Below are 20,781 nucleotides of genomic sequence, written 5' to 3' on the forward strand. Positions count from 1 at the left end.
TGTCCAATGCATAATCCTCAAACGAGTTTTTCCTACCATTACTGTTGATCATATCTTCTTTTCTGCAATAAACTCAGTTTGATTCACAATTCACCCTTAAATGACCAAAAATAGACATTCACATTGAAAAATATGTGCAGATCAGATGAAACTGCTCTCAGTAAGCGTATCTCGAGTTTATATCTTTTATTTTAATCCGATCAACATTCAAAAGGGCCTAAAAAACTGATCTCAGTAAAAATACCTCAAGCAACTCTCCTGATTCATTTATCTCCAAGCGCATTTCCAAAAAAAGTCGTCCCTTTTTACGATTGATTCGTATTCAAAAACGAGGTTACTGTCTTAACTCTTTCATTTTCAAGTATATCTTCCAAAAAGTCTGTATCCTTTACCCCAGCTAAGTTATTACATGCAAAACAATGATCGCTAAACAACCAATAATGTCTAAAACTATTCGAGTTACTGTCCTAAGTCTTTCGTTTTCTACTACAATTTCACAAAAATGTCAACCCATTAAGCATTCGTTGAAAAAGTCATATCTCGAAAAAAAAATCTAATAAAATCTCGTGGGTCAGACAACGTATGATATTTAAATAAAAACGGTGAATATGTCGAGGTCAAATATTATTAGCTGGTCAGTCGACATTTCACCAATAAGTTAGGCTGAATTCTTCAAAAACTCGTAGATCAGACTTTAGCAAAGTATCTTTAATTCAATATGAATTCATACCACGTTCAAAATAGTATCTTGTTTCTTTTTTTCTTTTTCTTGTTTCATTTTCCATCCAAAATTCATGAGTCTAACCTATCTCTCATGACCTATAACACATTTATTTATTTCGTAAATCCATACAAGGGTGGAGGGTATTCTTTTTTGATTAAAATCTTTATGCCTTTTTGTTCGACTTTTATGTACGTTTTGAATACATGCGGCTTTAGATTTTGGATAGTAAAGAGCATGTAATTGTTGGAAAAAAAAAATTGCTAAACTCCTATATAGTGTGAGATTCATAGCGTATCTTATTGCCCCATGGTGAGGGTACCTTGATGTGCACACAATATAAACGTTACACTTAAATGTCAAACGATGGTCTAGCTAACAGTAATTATATATGATGGTGATGCAATCATTTTCTTGTCATACTACTTTATGCATGATCTTTTCATATGCAAATTATATATTTTATATACCTAAATGCTTAGCGAATTCGTCAGATTGATAGATATGAATAATGGAAAGAGTAGCCGAGAAAAGATAGAAATTAAAGTTCAGTACATAATTTGGTTATCTTAACCGGTTGGTTTGCTTATGATATTGTAATCAATAGAGATGATGACACAACATTTTCCCTTTCCTTTGGTATACCACACTCATTCTGGGACCTTCATTATGTTTATTTATTATTAATGACCTTTCCTTTCTCCTCACTGGTTCTTGCTTGCTTTGTACGAATGATCCTTTCTTTTGTATCGTCCTCAGTAGATTCTGGCTGCATCTGCAATCTAGTCTAAACCTTTTACTTCACTGGCACTCTCTTAATGTATTAGCACCCATTCCGTTTTCCTTCTCTGGTCTCTGTCTGAACTCCATCTAAAACCTTCGACGAAAAATTCTACTTAAGCAGATACGATCTCATTGTCACCAATCGCCCTTCATATTGTCTTCCTATTCCGATTTGGACTCTGCCCAACCTTTATACTTTCTGCATGTCGCTGGTTGGAAGCATCCTCGTATATTGCTCCTTGATCTGGCCCCCTCTCTCTGCAATGAGAATTGGATAGATCCCTTTTCTTTAAAAACTGTCCTAACCGACTCTGCCCTTTCATTTCCCTTCTTTTTTTTTTGTTTTTTTGGGAGTAGGGTAGGTGACTGCGTTTACGCACAGACTGTTGGACTCCCGCAACCCTCCCGGCGGACTACCAACTAAACACCTCCCTGCCATCAGAGAACTAGCCTGGAACCGTTTGACACATTACTTCGGGCTAGCTCTCCCGCTCTCCCGGCTTTGGGAGCCTTCAAGTCAGGGAATTCCTTTCACCAACTGGAAGGGAGGGGAGGAAGGGAGTTGTTGTTAGTTCAGGGAACCCCTTACCGTTCGATCCCTCTGCCGGTCGAGTTCAATCTTCTTCGTAGTAAGAAGAGCCCGAACATACTGCGCAATACGATTCCAGCTGCCAGCGCTCTTCAGCATCTCTCTCACAATGTTGTCTGGAGAGAGCTCCCCTGTGTCTGCATAAAGCTGCTGGCGGGGAGGCCGTCTCACCTCTCGCAAGAGAAAAAGGTGTGTTCAGCGTCATCCGCCACTCTATTGCAGAACACATAATCAGGAGATTGCGCCTTCTCAACCCTGTGCAGGTAAGACTGAAAACCTCCATGCTCACTTAGAAGTTGGGTAAGGAAGTAATCAATCCCACCGTGCTTTCTGTTCAACCATGGGTCTAATTTGTCGATGAGCCGCGCAGTTCACTTGCCCCTTGGCTCATTTTGCCAAAAAAGTTGCCACTCGTTAAGGGTGCGTTGACGTTCTTCACGGGCAACCACTTCTTTTAAGTTTTTGCCCTTACGGCGATAGGTAGCTTTGCGCTCCTTGGCAAGCAGGGCAACGGGGATCACTCCCGCAATCACCATCACAGCCGGTTCGGAGACGGTGCGATAAGCAGACGCCACTCGGAAAGCTCCCCGCCTCTGCACTTGAGCGAGGCGTTTACGATGCACCTCCTTGTCAAGGGCATCAGCCCATACCTCCGCACCATAGAGAATGACGGACTGCGTTGCCCCCATGAGGAGACGTCTCCTACTTGATAGCCGAGCACCCAACATTCGCCATTAGCCAACTCAAGGCCGCGACTCCTGCTGCAGCCCTGTCCGCGGCTTCTTTGATTTGCTCGAGCATTAAACCAAGATATTTAATCGCTGGTTTTGACTCTATAGTCAACTCGCCGATCGATATGGGACGCAAGGTCGGGATTCTCCTTCAGGTCAGGATGACTACTTCGGTTTTTTCCAGCGCAAGGTTGAAACCGTGAGCAGTCATCCATCCCCTTCCCCATCGCATCAATATGCCAAGTCTGCTTTGCGCCTGTTCAACAGTGCGTCCGGCAACAAATGCCGCAACGTCGTCTGCATAACCGAGCAGACGCGACTCTTCGGGCATATCGAGTTTCCGCAGATTATCGTAGGAAGAGTCCCAGAGGTCCGGCCCTAGGATGGATCCCTGCGCTACTCCCGACGTAATTTCCATCCTCCTCTGGCCCTCTAGCAAGTCATAGAACAGGGAGCGGTCTTTCAGATAATCCCTCAATATCCGCAACAGAGAGCTTGGCACGTGAAAAGAGTTCTCTATTGTGCCTAGCATATCTGTCCATCTTACGGAATTGAAGGCATTTCTGAGATCAAGCGTTATGAGGAGCACTATCCGTCGAGATCGGCGGCTGTGTGCCCCGGCTCGAATAAACGCATCTACGACCTTCATAACAGCATCCACTCTAAATTTCCCTGTTCTAAACCCCAACTGCCTTGCGGATAAGTCCCCGGCAGCACGGATGGCTTCAGCGAGTCTACCCCTGATGAGCTTCTCGAGCACTTTTCCGGCCGTGCCAAACATACACAGCGGTTGGTATGCAGACGGGAGCTCCGAATCTTCTTTACCCTTAATGATCAACGCTAGTCTGGCCACTTTCCAGCGACAAGGAAAAATGCCCTCTTTCAAGTACGCGTTGAACGCTTCGAGCAGCAGTTCTGGGCGTTGGCGGAACACCAGTTTGTAAACTTCCGCCGGGATGCCCCCAGGACCTGGCGCCTTCCTGTTTTTCATAGTAAGAACCGCTTCTTCGAGTTCTCCCATTGTGAAAAGGGGGCAATCTACGACGCTTTCCGCGCTATTTACATCAACCCGTACAGGGTGTTTGGGGAACAATGCCCGCACAATGCGGTCCATCTGGTCGGTGCTCAATATGCAGGGCTTCCGCAGAGCCTCGATTTTCCGAGTGACAAGCTTATAGCCAAGTCCCCACGGGTCATCATTCACCCCATTAACAAGATTTTTCCAGCCGCGAGCTTTGCTTTTATTTATAGCGCTGCGGAGTCTCCTTTTTGCTGATCTATATTGTGCCTTTATGGCACATGCCTCCTCGTTGGCGTACAAACGTTGTGCCAAAGGGCGGAGCTTATGACACTCTTTCCGTAGGTCGGCAATTTCCGCCGTCCACCAGTACATAGAAGGCTTGTCGGGCCTGGGGCCTCTCCGGGGCATGGAAGCCTCACACGCCGTCGTTATCAGATTCATCACTGAATTTACGACGGTGTCAGTTGCGACACCACCAACCCCCGGAGTGCCCCCCAGCGCGGCTCTACCTGCTCCAAGAGCTTCGACGAACCTTCTGATGTTCACCCTCTCGACATTCCACACGCAAGGGGAACGTCGTGTTGGTGCTCGCCGGCAAGTAGCGTCAAACACTTCGAACGCAAGGTACTGATGATCACTTGCCGAGAAGTCTTCTAGGACTCGCCACCCGTCCACCGATGATGCCAGAGATTCCGACGCAAAAGTGATGTCAGGAATGCTTCCTTCACAACCTGGGCGCCGAAACGTTGGCATGGATCCGGTGTTTAAAATTACGAGCCCGGTTCTCGCCGCCATTTTCAGAATCCATTTCCCTCTGGAGTCTGATTGAGTCATGCCCCATTCAAGAGCCCTGGTATTAAAGTCACCGCCAACCAGGATTCGTCCCTCCGTGCTCGAAACGGCGTCCTCCAGAGCATCAAGCCGGCGCCGAAAGTCCGGAATCGTCTCGTTCGGCGTCAGGTAAACGCTAAAAAACGTTATCCCTAAACACCGGATCCAGACAAATCCGTCCCCCCGGCCTTCGGCAAGAACACGAAGTCGAACGTCGTCCCGAACCCAGATGGTAGCGGTGCCGGATAAGTCGAGATACCATGAGGACGGGTCCTTGTTTCGGTATTGCTCGCTAATCAGCACTAGATCAGCATTTACTTCCGCAGCGAACTGTGCTAGCAACTGGTGAGCGGTTGCACTTCGGTGCATGTTAATTTGCAAAATCCGGATCATGGCGTTCGCGCCCTAGCCCTCTCCAATTTCGCCCTGAAGATCGGACACCATCCCGAGCCCGCAGTGTGTGCGACGCTTTCACCAGACGCGCCACGATCCCTGTTTTTCCCCTGCACCGCCCTAATTTAGGACAAGTTAATGCCACGTATCAGAGCCCTGATATTTTAGTGAATACTCTGCCTTTCCTTGATGAACTCACATTAATGCGTTCCCCCAATGAAGCAAATGCTGTCTTTTATCGGTAATTATGTCAATCGGAGACTACCCAAGTTCCTTTCTGAGTCTCGCGACGAATCTGGACTGTGTAGGGGGGACGTTGCCCTCAGCTTCGAACTTTTGCGAAAAGGATCCAGTGCAGATCTCAAACGCTGCCCTCCAGTTGCACCTCCGTGGTGACCTCCCAAGTTTTGAGCTTTTGTGAAAAGGATTTGATGTAGATATAATTTCCACTCAACTAAGATCTCTTGTAGCATTAGATGCCAAAGTTTCCCACTGCTAAGGCACTGCGGTCGCTGGTTATCGATGGCCGGGAGTCCACTTGCCCACTCGTTAAAACCGCCGGTACTGGTATACGGGAGCCCTGCACCGTAAAAAACTAAGGGTAATTTACCATGTTTTCCGTTTTAAGAATGTCTTAAGGGCATCGTGCCACTGTTTCCTTGTTCTCACGTTGGACTATCGCGAGACCTCCAGCTCCTCGATATTTTGGTTGTTGGGCAGTTCATCAAATTACTCAACCCATCGCTCCAATATGAACATACTGTCGGAAATCAGATTTCCATCTTTGTCTTGGCAGGATGAACATCGAGGGTGTATAAGGCTTCATCTTGGTGACTTGTTGGTGTAACTATCGCGTCTGGTGCGGCTGCAACCTGTACTTTTCGAGTTCACAGACCTGTTGGTTCTCCCAGGCTTCCTTTTTCCGTCTGTGAAGTCGCTTCTCCACTCGACGAAGTTCGTGATAGGCCTCTGCGCGTGCCCGAGTTCTTTTGAGAGTGCAGTATTTCCAGGGAAGCAGCATTCTTTCTTTCCGTTCCTAGCTTACATTCCGTGTCGAACTAGCCGTTCTGACTTTTTTCGTGGTTGGAGCCAGGTGTGTCTTCAGGTGATTGTGAAGATCATTTGTTGATGCTTCATCTTCAGGGCATCTGTTAGTTGTGATTATTGCGGCATCCATTTCCCCCTTCTAGTTGTAACGGAGGGTTGTGTTATGGATGGCTTCAGTGTTAATTCTCACCTAATTCTTCTTCTTCTTTCTCTTCAGCCTTTGTCCCGTTCACAAGCGGGGTCGGCTCGTCGTGATCGATTTCGCCATTTGGCCTGATCTGAGTGCAATCTCGAGGCTTTCAAATCCTCATCCAAGCCACCGTTGTTTAGATCTGCCTTTTGGTCGTTTACCATCGACCTCGATGTTCAGACCAATCTTGGCCAGTGAATTCTCGTTTGCACGAATTGCGTGACCATACCATCGAAGACGCCTCTCTCGCAACTTTTCACAATCGGTGCAACCCCATCACGATCGCGGATATCCTCATTTCGGATGTGATCTAAACGTGTCACGCCACTAGTCCAACGTAGCATCTCCGTCTCCATTACCGCAAGACGCCGTTCATTGTGTTTTATGGTCGGCCAACACTCAGAACCATAGAGAGCGACTGGACGGACGACATTGCATTAAATTTTAGATTTGAGACGTTCGCTGATACGTCGATCACTATTCGAGCCTGGAGCACTGTGCCAACGAGGCTGAGAAGTGGCGGTGTTTAGTCAATACGTGGTCAATTTAGTTGAAAGTGGTCCTGTCTGGAGAGGCCCTTGTATGTTGTATGTGGTGGACCGCACAAACCAGATACTTCCAGCAAACATTTCGTGCGATACTTCTAACTGAATAATCCGCAATCCGTTATCATTGGTATCGTTATGCAAGCTATGGGAGCGGACATATCGCCTGAATATAGGCTCCATCCCTACTTAAGGGCTAAAATCTCAAAGTATGATTTTGATATCATAATTGGGACAGGCTTCAAGCGTCCGCTTAACGGCCTTGTAGAAGACATCCTTCTACGACTAAGCAGTCTCTTCTGTAGGGGCGTGAACGTTAATGAGGCTTATATTTCTAAATTTACCTCGCAAACGCAGAGTGCATAGCCGATAACACCATGTTCCATTTTTTGGCTGACTAAAAAACCAACTCCGAGCGCATGATCTCCTGAATGGCTGGTATCATACATGGTGTAGTGGCTCTTCTCCAGGACACCGATCCCTTTCCGACGAGTCCCTTGTAAGCCTCTTACATCAGCCTTATGTTGAGACAGGGTATCGGTATGAGCAACATTAGGTCTGTACAAAGAGCGCATATTCCATGATAAAATGCGCGAATCGTTATTCTGTTTTGTTTGAGGTATCATCGTTGTGTTGTCAGTCCAGTCCAAGGCTCCTTTTGTAAGTTCGTGACAAGTTGTTTTCCATATAGGACTGTCAACCCTACCCTACGTGAAGGACCAGTTGGTACAATTTGTCCCGTTTTTAAACACGGAAGACTCGCCTTCATCCTTCTCCGTTTGCAGTTTTTCATTACGGAAAAACTCCCAGCGATCACCACGCGGAGGTGGAGATAGGGTTTGGTAGTAAAGCTGTTGGTGTTGATTCAGCAGGCGTTTCCCACATTCCGGCCTAGGACCTATACTACCCTTTGACCACGATAACAATTTTTAGATTTTTCTGTTGAAGAAAAGCAAGTTACTGGCTTAAGTTTTTCGTAAATGGGAGACTGCAGTCATCAAACCAAAGAAACTTTAGGGTCGTAATATCTATCTTTTCGAGCCTGGTGGAAACATATATGTTAAAGACGTTTTGACGAAACAGTTCAGTGAATTTAGATACTGATGGATGTTCGTGGTCAATGGGAATTTTGGCATTTTTTTTTATACTTTTGGAACAGCTCTGCCTTCGTAGATAGCTATAGCCTTTCCGGATGCTCATTATAAGATATACTGACTAATTAAAGGGTTCCTTAACGTAAGTGCGCTACAGAGCAATTTCTGAAGGTCTAGTAATAATATATGAATCCGTATACATATATGTATGGCTCATATCGACTTCTTTCCACTGCTCCTACCAATCCGGAATTGAATCAAACAATTTCTGAAGTGACCATGGAGCTGAATTACTTATTCTTGATACAATTTAAGTAATTGGGCTTTACTTCACACATCCAGCAGCTGAAGTTGAAAAAAAAGAAGCTTAATAGTATGCTGTACACCTATATAAGTGTTATGTGTTTTCGAGAAGGTGAACTGCACTCCAAGAGCCAGCACGCCCAAACGAAGGTATAGTGTAGGTGCATTTTAGCATAATATGAAGGGGGTACATATGGGTAGAGCAAACATATAGACAAGCACGAATAGCGCCTTGTGGAATTCAAAATTAGTTACCTATGCATAGTCGTAGTTATAGCCAAAGGCATACGAGTTTGAGAATCCATTCATAGAGTGAACAGCGAAGCTTGAAAGGCGAAGATGTAAAGCCCAATACTTTCTCTTTGACGCTTGCTTCCCTCTTGGATGGTAACCTTTTGTCTGACTGGGTCCTAGCTCTTTCTGTGCTCCTGTAATCATTGACCCCACTAGGGTTATTTTTAGCATGGTCTAAGGGTCCTAGCTCTTTCTGTGCTCCTGTGATCATTGACCCCACTAGGGTTATTTTTAGCATGGTCTAAGAAAAGATACTACATCCATGCTTACAAGGCCTGAAGTCAGGTCGCCGGACGTTCAAGGTTCTCATTCCCCTGGAAAGAATGGGGAGAATGTTATCACCACCTCCTGCCAAAAACCATGCAAATGTCCTTTACTACTAAACCGAAATCTACAAATAAAAGCTGTTTTATGCTTCCTCCAAAAAAAAAAACCCCCAAGCAACTATCAAACTGCAAAAACCAGTTACAAAGAAAAGTGAGAGTAACGTGACTGAAAACAACCGTCTTAATTTCACTTTTCTTGCGGGTGTAAACACACAAAAAAAAAGACGAAATGAAATTCCAATTTTTCCAATGTATGTCAAGGTGAAATTGGCACTGCTGGCACCAGCGACGATATGAACCAGCAACATTTGAGCAATGCATCTATCACGCTACCAGGGAGTGTAGTGTGTAATGGACCGGTTTCGTCTTCAAGATACCGCCAATAATGTTTAAGATACAATCACCGATGTCAGAAAATACCAAGCTAAGAGTAGCGGAACTCGGTATCACATAACATTGATAGTTATGTGATATAGTGGCTGAACTTAATAATTGTTTGGCATATTTGACCTGTTCCGGTGGGGTAGCTTTCTGACTTGCTTCATTGGTTTCGGTGAGGGTGGAATACTGACATAACTGCTGTAAAATTTTTTAGTGATTAGCGTAAGCTTATCAACAATTTATTTGTTTTTTTTTTTTTGCAAAATATATCGCACAATAGTCCAAAGTTGACGTTAGTTTGGTCACATTTTCCCGGTTCTCTATGGACGTCATAATTTATTTGTGAATTCTTAGCATCTTAGAGAGAGGCATTATGGTTCCCAGTGCAGTAGAGCACACTGGTTCATCAGTTGCAAGGGGAGTAACCCAATCAGCAATGGGAACAAAAGGCTGTAGCCTGGACACGCCTGCCGTCGACGTCAAGCCTAAAGAAGTGCTCCTCTCTCTTCAATACTTCATATGGGCTCTCATATAGTGGTTGCAGGGACTTCCGGGAAGTATCCACGCAAACCAAGACGTGTATGTAGACGACCAGGTCCTTGGGGATGTTAGCCTTCGTCGAAGAATGAAGGGATGGCCGAGGTGATTTTAATCTCGCCACGGTGCCCCGAGGCAAACGCAAAAGTCCAGTGGTGGAAAAGGCTGACCTGGATCGAACACAGGATTGCTGGGAACTCAGAAATTCTCCCCGTATACTAGCTCAGCGGAGTTGGCGGCAAACTCTTCACGATGGGCTGTACACAGGCCAAGTTGAACGAAAGGCAGGACTTGCGACCGCGAAGAGTCATCGAATGTCATTATAGCAGCGATGCGTTTGAAGCCTAGGAGTTGGTTGCTTAACTCCGAAAACAGGGTAGACTCGAACTGCAGTCCCTGGTCAGTAATTTTTTTTTTTTTTGGGGTAGGGAAGGTGAATGCATTTACGCACACAGTATTGGACTCCCGATTCGGTACGTCGTCGGACTACCAACTAAACACCTCCCCATCGTCAGAGAGCTAGCCTGGAACCGTTTGTCACATTACTTCGGGCTAGTCCCCGAACTCTCCCGCTTTGCGGAGCCTTCAAATCAGGAGATTCCTTTCACCAACGAGAGGGGAGAAGAGGAAGGGAACTGTCAGTTCAAGGAACCCCCTCTCATCCGGCTCCTCCACCGGTCGAGTTCTATCTTCTTAGCAACGAGAAGGGCCCGAACGTAATGGGCAACACGGTTCCACCTGTCAGCAGTCCTCAGCATCTCTTCCACAATGTTATCTGGAGGGAGATCCCCTGTGTTTAAATAGAGCTGCTGACGAACCCCATCCCACCTTCCACAAGAAAAAAAAGTGTGGTGGGCGTTGTTCACAACTCCATTGCAAAACACACAATCCGGAGAACGCGCCTTTCCAATCTTGTGCAGGTAAGACTGAAAACCTCCATGCCCACTTAAAAATTGGGTAAGGAAATAGTCAGTCTCACCATGCTTTCGATTCAGCCGCGCACCTAAGTTGCCAATGAGCCGCGCAGTCCATCTGCCTCTAGTTTCATTTTGCCAAGAGAGCTGCCACTCGTCTAGAGGGTGTTGGCGTTCTTCGCGAGCAACCACCTCCCTTGGCTCATCTCCCTTGCGCTTGTATATGGCCTGACGCTTTCTAGCAAGAAGGGCAACGGGGATAACTCCCGCGATCACCATCACGGCCGGTTCAGAGACAATGCGGTACGCAGACGCCACCCGTAAAGCTCCTCATCTCTGTACTTGCGCGAGGCGTTTACGACATACCTCCTTTTTAAGAGCGCCAGCCCATACCTCTGCGCCGTAGAGCAGGACAGACTGCCTTGAGCTCATCAGGAGACGTCGCCTACTAGACGTAGGACCCCCAATGTTTGCCATTAGCCTATTTAACGCCGAAACTCCAGCCGCAGCTTTGTTCGCTGCTGCTTGAATTTGCTCAGAAAAGCTCATCTTTGAGTCAAGAGTCAACCCGAGGTACTTTACCGCTGATTTTGACTCGATTATCGACTCGCCGAACGATATGGGACGCAGGGCCGGAATTCTCTTTTTAGTCAGGATGACTACTGCGGTTTTTTTCAGTACAAGGTTGAAACCATGAGTAGTCATCCATCCGCTTACGCGTCCCATCAATATGCCGAGTCTGCTTTGCGCCTGTTCGACAGTGCGTCCAGCAACAAGCGCTGCGACATCATCTGCGTAGCCGACCAGGCGCGACTCTTCTGGCATGTCAACTTTAAGCAGACTGTCATAGGTAGCGTTCCAGAGGTCCGGCCCTAGGATGGACGCCTGTGCTACCCCCGACGTGACCTCCATCCACTTTGCCCTCTAGTGACCCTCTTTGTTTCATAGAGCCTCTAGTGTTTCATAGAGCAGGGAGCGGTTCCTCAGATAGTCCCTCAAAATTCGTAAGAGATAGTTCGGCACGTTGAAGGTATTGTCTAGTGTGCCTAGAATGTCTTTCCATCTTACGGAATTGAAGGCATTCTGACGTCAAGCGTTACGATGAGCACCACGCGTCGAGTTCGGCGGCTATGTGCCTCTGCTCGTCGAACGGCGTCCACGACTTGCATGACAGCATCAATTGTTGATTTCCCTGCCCTAAAACCAAACTGCCGGGAAGACAAATCTCCGGCAGCGCGTATCGCTTCAGCGAGTCTATTTCTGATGAGCTTCTCGAGCACTTTCCCAGCAGTGCCAAGCATACATAGTGGGCGGTATGAAGACGGAAATTCGGGGTCGCCTTTCACTTTAGCGATCAGCGCAAGCCTCGCAACTTTTCAACGAGCAGGGAAAATGCCCTCCTTCAGGCAAGCGTTGAATGCGCCGAGCAGTAGGTCTGGCTGGTGTTGAAATACCAGTTTGTATACCTCTGCTGGAATACCATCGGGTCCTGGCGCCTTCTTGTTTTTCATAGAGAGGACTGCCTGTTCCAACTCTTTTGTAGAGAAAAGTGGACAGTCCTCTGCGCTCTCCGCGCCGACGTCACCATCCCATATGGGGTGGGCAGGGAAGAGTGCCCCCACAATGCGATCCATCTGCTCGGCCTTAAGTGAACAGGGTTTCCGCAGAGCCCCGATTTTTCGGGTTACCAGTTTGTAACCGAGTCCCCATGAATCCCCATTCACCTCGTCGACCAGGTCTTGCCAGCAGCGAGCTTTGCTCTTGTTTATTGTGCTGCGGAGTCTCCTTTTGGCGGATTTGTACTCCATCATTATGGTACATGCCTCCTTCCGGTCGCCTAGACGTTGCGTTAAGCGGCGGAGTCTGTGACACTCCTTCCGGAGCTCTGCGATTTCCACTGTCCACCAATACATGGAAGGTTCGCCGCGCCTCGATGTCGAGGTGGGCATGGAGGCTCCGCAGACCGTCGTTATCAGGTTCATAGCTGAATTTACGACAGTGTCAGCTGCGGCACCACCACCCCCAGGAGTACCCTCCAGCATGACCCCACCCGTTCCCAGAGTTTCGACAAACTTCCCGGTGTTCACCTTCGCGACGTTTCATGTACGTGTAGATCGCTGGGGTGGCGCACACCGAGAGTTTGTGTCCACCACTTCGAAAGCAATGTATTGGTGGTCACTTGCGGAGAAGTCTTCCAGAACTCGCCACCCGTCCACCAGCGACACCAGCGATTCCGACGTGTCAACTTCATTCTATACGTGCTTGTTGACTGTACACTCTCTGGCCCACGAATTAACATCCTTATTCGTTGAGGGTCAGAAATATTTGCTTGCGACTAGCCGATTCGTTGCCCGTATGGATGCATAGGATAGAGTACTGCATAAAATACTCCCTAGTGGCCGGAATATACGGCCTAGGTCCCTTTTCAGAGGTCTTGCAGAGTATTTCCGAGGTTGAGCCTATCAGAGAAAACTCCCTAAATTCGTATTTAGAATTGTCCCTAAGGCTCTGAAGCACTGCGTCATCCTTCTGTGCCTCGGCGAGTGCGAGGTGAAGGACAGCACCTGAGGCATCGAAAAATACGAGTAGGGGTTCACTGATTAAGGAAATACCAGGAGTGTAGCGTCCGCCAGCAGTCGTTTGGTTAGCTCAAATGCCTGGACGGCCTCTTTGGTCTTGGGTCCAGACAAGTAGGCATTAAGGATTGCTTGATGTTATGCGCCTTTGGGCAAGAAATGACGATAGAAGCTTAACTTATCCGAAAACCTCCAGCGATCCACGACTCTTTGAGGTTGTAGAAAGCCTGTGATGGCCTGAACCTTGTCTGGATCCGGGTGAATTCCCTCAGGGGAAATCGCATGGCCAAAAAACTTTACCTGTTTGTGAAGGAATTTACATTTTTCAACGTTAAGTACAAAACCGGCTCCAGAATATCTTCTGGAACTGTGTGAATATTGCCATTTTCAGAATATCTTCTGGAGCTACAGGGATTTGATGGTATGCCTTGGCTAAGTCCATGGTCGTAAAAACACTATAGTTAGCGAGGTTGTGCGCAACATCCTAGATGAGTGGACTGGGATAATGGTCTGGAATGGTCTGAACATTCAGACGTCTGTAATCCCCACATGGTCTCCATTCGCCCTTGGGCTTTGGGACGGTGTATAGTGGAGAAGACCAGCAGCCATTTGATAGTCTGCGAATAAGCCACTTTAAAAGTGTGTCGAATTCTTTCTTAGTAGCAGCGAGCCACTGGGGTGTTAATGGACGCACTTTTGAGAAAATATGGGAGCTCGTCGTGTGGATGTGGTGCTGTACACCATGCTTAACTGGCTGCGAGAGACGACTTTCGGCAGTAATGTTGCGGTAATTTTGAAGCAGCGCGCGAATGCAAGGGTCGGCTACTACTTCAAAAATGATTGAAAGACTGATGGGAGAGCAGGTGGCAAGTTTTCCTGGAGACCTGAGCGAAGTTACGGGGTGTATGAGAGACCCATTCTGTAGATCCACTAGCAATCCATAGGGACCTACAAAGTCTGCGCCTAATATGGGATTGCTGATGTCCGCGTTCATTGTCATTCCAAAGAGGCTCTAGCCTATTTTCAATGATTTTAGACGGAACCTAATAAACCTCGGCAGTGCCCCACATCCTCCGGAATCATCTCCTATGATGGACAATATGGAGAGTCGTCACGTCCGACACGATAAAGGTATGCACGGGGTACCCTCCTTGTTCGCTTATAAATTGAGTTAGGTCATAGCTAACTTTACCGTGCCTTTGTTTGATGCATCTGGACAAATCCAATGAGCCCAGCATCGTTTAGTTGAATCATCCCATCTTTGTTGTCACTCCAAAATCACTTGATTTCGTGCAAATTGCCGACGATAGGTACAGGACTCACTAATTGTATATGATGGGTCATAGGGGCGTTGACCCTCGTTCGCCAAGATGTCGATGACGATCATGTCTGCTATCACAGATGCTACTTCATCTGATGTTGCACGGTAAGCGGACGATTTTCGCAATGCACTAAATCAGAATGAGGTACAAATTTCCTTCTATTTGCTTCTAGCTTTAATACCGATGCCCAGACTGGAGCTGCATAAACAAGATGGAGCTGACAACTCTCGAGATAAGGAGCCTACGGCTTTGCCTAGGGCCACCTACATTCGATAACATTCTTGCAACTTTGGAACCCTTTACTGCTAAATTCCCAAGATCCAAGGGGCTCTTGTGATGTTAGTTTTCCATCAACCACGACTCCTAGGTATTTAAGCATTGGTTGCGAATTTACGACGTTTTCCTCAATTCTGATCTGTATCGACGTTTGCTCCCTTCCCTTGATGATCAAAACTACTCCAGTTTAATGCTCTGAGAGAATCAGACCAGAGTCTTCTAGCCAAGATCTTACTTTCGGAAGTTGCCTTTTTTGTGAGGACCTCGATCTCCTCAATATCTTGTGCCACGATAGCCAATCCGATGTCGTCTGTCAAGCCAATAATTGTCACTCCTTTGGGTAGTTGCAACTTTAAAATTCCGTCGTACATAATTATCCACCGGAAAGGACCGAGGACTGATCCTTTTGGAACCCCGCAAATTGAAATTGTCCAACGGTTTCGTCCAGGGCAAAGGCAACTCATCAGACGCTACCTCACCTCTGCCCTGGGAGCGTCGTGACCGAAAGTGGCGAAAGATGGTAATCGCTCCATTTATAAATAATCGCAAACACGACATGAGAGTTTCATCGAACCACCTTGGAACTGTTTTAACGGCCACTACCAGAGCTTTATTCGAAATACCACCAAAGCCTGGGACTTTATTCTTGACAATCTTCAATGCGACTTCCAGGACTTATTCAGTGGTTACCTCGGGAGTTTCATTGGAATCTATCTGGCCAGTGAGCAGGTTCGGTTCATCTAAAACCTGTGGGGAGAGGGTACTAATGATATCTCGAATGAGAATATCCATAAAGAGGAGTCCGCCAAAAAATGACAATGGCTGTCAAAAATATAATGATCAATCAAAAACGTTGGTCTCAAAGAAACAGTACGGTTTTGATAAGATAAGACATTGCGTAGGGCTTATAAAATGAAAACTGACAGGTCAAGAAAGTTTGGAAAACGAAAACATCACGGTTAAATCTGCATGAAAAGGGGGGACGGGCATGATAATCATTGTCAAAAATGTAACGACAAAGCGAAAAATCGTTTAGGTGCCAGCACTGTTGCGTTTCTGTGGTTTAACTTCAGTACCTGTCTCATAGACTTAATCCAACGATCCTCTTAAGACACGGATTGATTTTGTGACCACGATCAAAGCCCCGCTGAAACAAGCCCAACGTTTCTAGTCTATACTGAGTGCATGGCTCGGTTTATTCATACTGATGGATGAAAGACCCACCTAAATCTCTACCAAACTATGGAGTTTGGCTGCCTTGTTGAAATGTAACACCACGATTGTGACCCGAAGGTCTCTGTTCGCTTAAATGCAACCGCAACCCTCACGAAACTCCCACTAGGGGTTCAACCACAACAGCCAAACTGAACACAAATGAAAAAGGAATTCTCCAGAAACATGTGAATTCAGGGGCTATCCCATGGTACAAATATACCTCTGGTAAGGTTCCGTGACCTACTGCTACTTCAGAAGAGTCTCCGTGCAGAGTTAAATTTGATCGCGCTATTAGCCCTTTGGCGCATTGGCTTACTGCATCACGGGCAACAAACCAAAGTGAGTACAGCATTTCTCGGTGCCACGGCACTGGGTTTTGGTTTGACCGACAGGGACTGTCAGCACCTGGTACCAGCACAGCAAAAGATTCTTCCATTGTTGGCCTCGAGGCTCTGTAAGGACCACGGAAATAAAAGTCTAATTGATGCCAGGGAACAGAAAATTGGCGGTTTAGTCAAGAAACCCAAAGGGTCTTAAAAGGGCCTTTTTTATTTTTGAAATATACTAAATATGTTTCCCGACATCTTTTTCATGTCATCCTCTTCTCATTTACAGATATTTAATTGGCATAATAACAGTGATAAGAGGAGCAAATATAGATAATGTTCCAAATGTGCGTGTAGTGAAAACAGTATCGAGCAGCATAAGCTCGGAACCGGCTGTTGTTGAACAAGATGGTTTCGAAACGGCACATAAAATAACCGAAAATCGAGAATTCGAAACAGCTCACAAGATAACCAACGAGCGACCAATCATCAAACTATTAGAAGAGCAAGATGGTTCCGCTGGCAGTTCAGAGGACCTTATGCAGCAGCAAAATCCACAAAATTTGTTATCAACCAAAGAACGGCCCGAATTAAATCCCGTGCTGAGCGCTTTGATTAATGAGGATGTGATGAAGAGCATTGAATCAAAACGTGCCATCGAGGAATCTATCGAGCAAACTGCTACCCCAGCTACTGTAAACATTCTTACCACTAGTCAACAACCCATCAAAGCCTCAGACGATGATGTCCTGAACGAAGGTCTGGTTGATCAATCGGTTAACTTGGAAGAAGCAGGTTCCGAATCGAACCAAAAATCCCGAATTCAAATCAAAAAGGGTCCAAATGGGGTTGACTACGAATACGAGTATGTTTACTACTATTACGATGAGGATGAAAAGAATGAGAAGGGTGGCAAACAGAAAGGTCAAACAACTGGTGAAGCTACTGCCGCATCAAGAGAAAGTTCTGCGCGAGGCAAGTCCCGCTATACCAACATCGAGCGTAGCACCACATCTACACCAGACAATGAAATAGTTGGACGGGGTCGTGGTCGGTCAAATGCCGCAGCAACTGTAGCTGATGTTGAAGAAGGTCGCTTACCACAAAACACACGTTTCCCGCCACGCAATCGCGGAGGAGATGTTACCCCCGCCCCTGAAGCAGCAGAACCAATAAGCGAAAAGAACGGGCGCCGAACTGGTGTGAAAAGACCAAGCCTGGACTTAGTTGATAACGACACGTTCAACACGGATGAGAAACAAGTTAAAAGTAACAGAAACATTGAAAGTGAACTGAATAAGAAAACATCTGAAGCACCCACATCTGAAGATGCTGAGGAACAACGCGAAGAAGAAATCGACCCTGACATTGCTGGACAAACAACTAGCTCCGATTCAGAAGTTGAAAACACAACCCCCTTGATGGAGAAGGCTGCATTGGATTTATATGCGATCATCGCAAATGAGAACTTCAACATGGACTCGACCACAGGAGATAGTGTCGATGTAACGACTACAGACGTGCCAACCACTAGCGCCGAGGAACTCACCACCATCATGGAAGAGGAACCCACTACGACCACTACCACAACTACCACAACCACTCCAGAACCAACAACAACCACCACGACTACTACGACTACAACTCCAGCCCCTGGTCGCCGAGGAATAGGTAGTGGCGGTAGAAATCGCTTCCGATTGAAGAACGGTAGCACAACCACGACAACTACGGAAGCGCCTGCTGAAGGTGGAAAACCAGCTGGAAAAACTAAAGGTAAAGTAGGATAAGATTGCTCCATGAAATCAGGAAATTGCACAAATGAACCTCTCCTTACTTTAACTCCTTGCTTCAACAGGTCGATTTGGTGGTCGTCCAGCATTCGGTAGTGGACGTACCCCGCGTCCAAGCAAGGAAACTAAGGATGAAGTTAAAGAAGAAGCACATAAAGAGGAGGCGAAACCTTCATCATCATCTTCACTTCGTGGCAGAAGTATGACTCTCTTGAAATAGACCAAAAGAACATGTTTAAACGATCCTTTTTCAGCACGTAACCGTTTCAACCTCCGCGGCGGCAGCAGTGGCTCGACAACCGAAAAATCAACTGACGATAACACCATTGAATCCAAACCGGCCTCATCTACAACTCGCTCCCGACCGGCCCGACCACAATTGAACCTTCGCGGACGCGGACGTCCTGGTGCAACAACCACCCCAGCTACATCAGACAGTGAAAATGAAGCGGACGCTGAGAAACCGACTCAAGCAACAGCATCCGTAGCCCGTCCATCACGCTTTAATCTAGGTCGACCGGCAGGTGGTGCGAACCGATTGCTCCCTAGGGGACGTATCAATCCACTTAAACCTGCCCCCGCGGCCGCTGCCAAAGAACCTGCTGAAGGAGAACCTGCCGAAAAGAAAGACGAAGAGCCATCCGACGGTGACGCTGCCCCAGCTCCCGCTTCCACCGATGAAGAATCACCCGCAGCTGGAGCACCTGAAGACAAACCAGCCCAAGATGCTGCACCAGCTGCTGGTGGACTGAACCGTCTGAAAAATCGACCAAAAATTCAAATTACCCAGAAGACTGCTAAAGCTCCAGCTCCAGTTATCGTTCGTAAACCAAACCCATTGATAGGAAGGAGACGTATCGGAGCCTCTTCATCAACAACAGGTAACTTTCGATTGAAGTAATCTTTTTTGGGGGTTCAGATCGAACTATCTCATCTTGATTCTTTTAGAAGCTCCAGCCAGTGAGGATGCTGCCGATGGTGAGGGTGGAGATGATGAAAATGTAGCAGGTGATAGCGAGGATCCTAAGGATGAAGCAGCCTCGGTTTCAGCCCCACAAATTGTTGAAGCTGCCTCAGAGCAACCAGCACGAGGGCTAGGTTTACTGGCGAACCGAAGACGTTTACCTCTTCGAAAGCCTGGAACTCTTAACTGATATCCTGTCAATGAGGTGAAATCCTTCTAATAAGGTCATCTATTTTATGCCTCCCCACACCCCCCCCCCCCCATTTCTCTCTCTTACTCAACTGTCATCTTGTCTTTTACACAATGTGCCGTTCTTACTTTCTGCCGGTCTGACACTATCTTTTTTAATTTTGTTATTATTAGTTTTTATGGAAGTCAATAATTCTACTCTCATGTGTATAAAGCGTACATATGGTCGTGTAAATGTTCTCTTTGTGCGGATATAAGGGCTGTTTGGTAATACCCCCTTAGGTCTAGAAGTCCTTGAGACGATGTCTCTGGAACCAATCACCAATGCATACGTAGTTGTTAGGTTTATGGAGAGGAAAGTTGAACGTTTTCCATCTGCTGTGTTTGCATCTGATTTCCGCAAAGATGTTTAGTTTAAAAAAAAAACAAAAAACAACAAAAAAGATAAATAAAATAATATCTCGTAATTCCTAATTGTTAAGATAAGTGATGAGAGTTGCCAAGAGAGAATGCCTCTACCGTTTATTTTTTTTTATATAGTGTGACGATATCAGTGGGAGTTTTTATACTCGACCTAGTTTTTTTGCTAGAATTAAGATAAATAACCCTTCCGAATCGGGATCAACATTTTTTATATTATATTAATTGTTGTTTCTTATTTTTTTCAAAGAATTTGTAAAATAATGAACAAAGATATCAAGTGTGTAAACAATGCTAAAGAAACAAATTGAAGCAATGAGTGTAAGAATTTAGATAGATACAAGACAATAAAGTAGCGATTTATAAATTATGAGTCGTTTTTTTTAATCCTGAGAACCCTGCTCCTACTCCCTCCCTCTACTCCCATTTCCAACACTAGTCCCTTCAATTTTGGGAGCTCCTCCCAACGGGAGGGGAGAGGAGGAAGGGAACTGTCAGTTCAAGGAGCCCCCTCTCATCCGGCTCCTCCACCGGTCGAGTTCTATCTTCTTAGCAACGAGAAGGGCCCGAACGTAGTGGGCAACACGGTTCCACCTGTCAGCAGTCCTCAGCATCTCCTCCACAATGTTATCTGAAGAGAAATGCCCTGTGTTTAAATAGAGCTGCTGCCGAACCCCAACCCACCCTCCACAGGAAAAAAAGGGTGGTGGGCATCGTCCACAACTCCATTGCAAAATACACAATCCGGAGAACGCGCCTTTCCAATCTTGTGCAGGTAAGGCTGAAAACTTCCATGCCCACTTAAAAATTGGGTAAGGAAATAGTCAGTCTCACCATGTTTCCGATTCAGCCACGCACCTAAGTTGCCGATGAGCCGCGCAGTCCATCTGCCTCTAATTTCATTTTGCCAAGAGAGCTGCCGTTCTTCGCGAGCAACCACCTCCCTTGGCTCATCTCCCTTGCGCTTGTATATGGCCTGACGATCCCTAGCAAGAAGGGCAAC

At 46.5% G+C, this 20,781-nt stretch overlaps 1 protein-coding gene across 2 annotated transcripts in view; it reads left to right on the top strand.

The window, feature by feature from the left end:
• Positions 1-20,148, top strand: part of LOC119660826 (proteoglycan 4) — a 43,747-nt gene extending 23,599 nt beyond the window's left edge. For both annotated transcript variants that reach the window (XM_038069684.1, XM_038069685.1), the window contains exons 3-6: positions 16,705-18,188; positions 18,271-18,405; positions 18,460-19,086; positions 19,154-20,148. In XM_038069684.1, the coding sequence (XP_037925612.1) occupies positions 16,705-18,188; positions 18,271-18,405; positions 18,460-19,086; positions 19,154-19,359 (2,452 nt within the window). In that variant the 3' untranslated portion in view covers positions 19,360-20,148. The remainder of the gene's footprint in view (positions 1-16,704; positions 18,189-18,270; positions 18,406-18,459; positions 19,087-19,153) is intronic.
• Positions 20,149-20,781: the final 633 nt, after the last annotated feature.

Source organism: Hermetia illucens, chromosome 7 (assembly GCF_905115235.1).
Source record: "Hermetia illucens chromosome 7, iHerIll2.2.curated.20191125, whole genome shotgun sequence".
Classification (NCBI taxonomy): domain Eukaryota; kingdom Metazoa; phylum Arthropoda; class Insecta; order Diptera; family Stratiomyidae; genus Hermetia; species Hermetia illucens.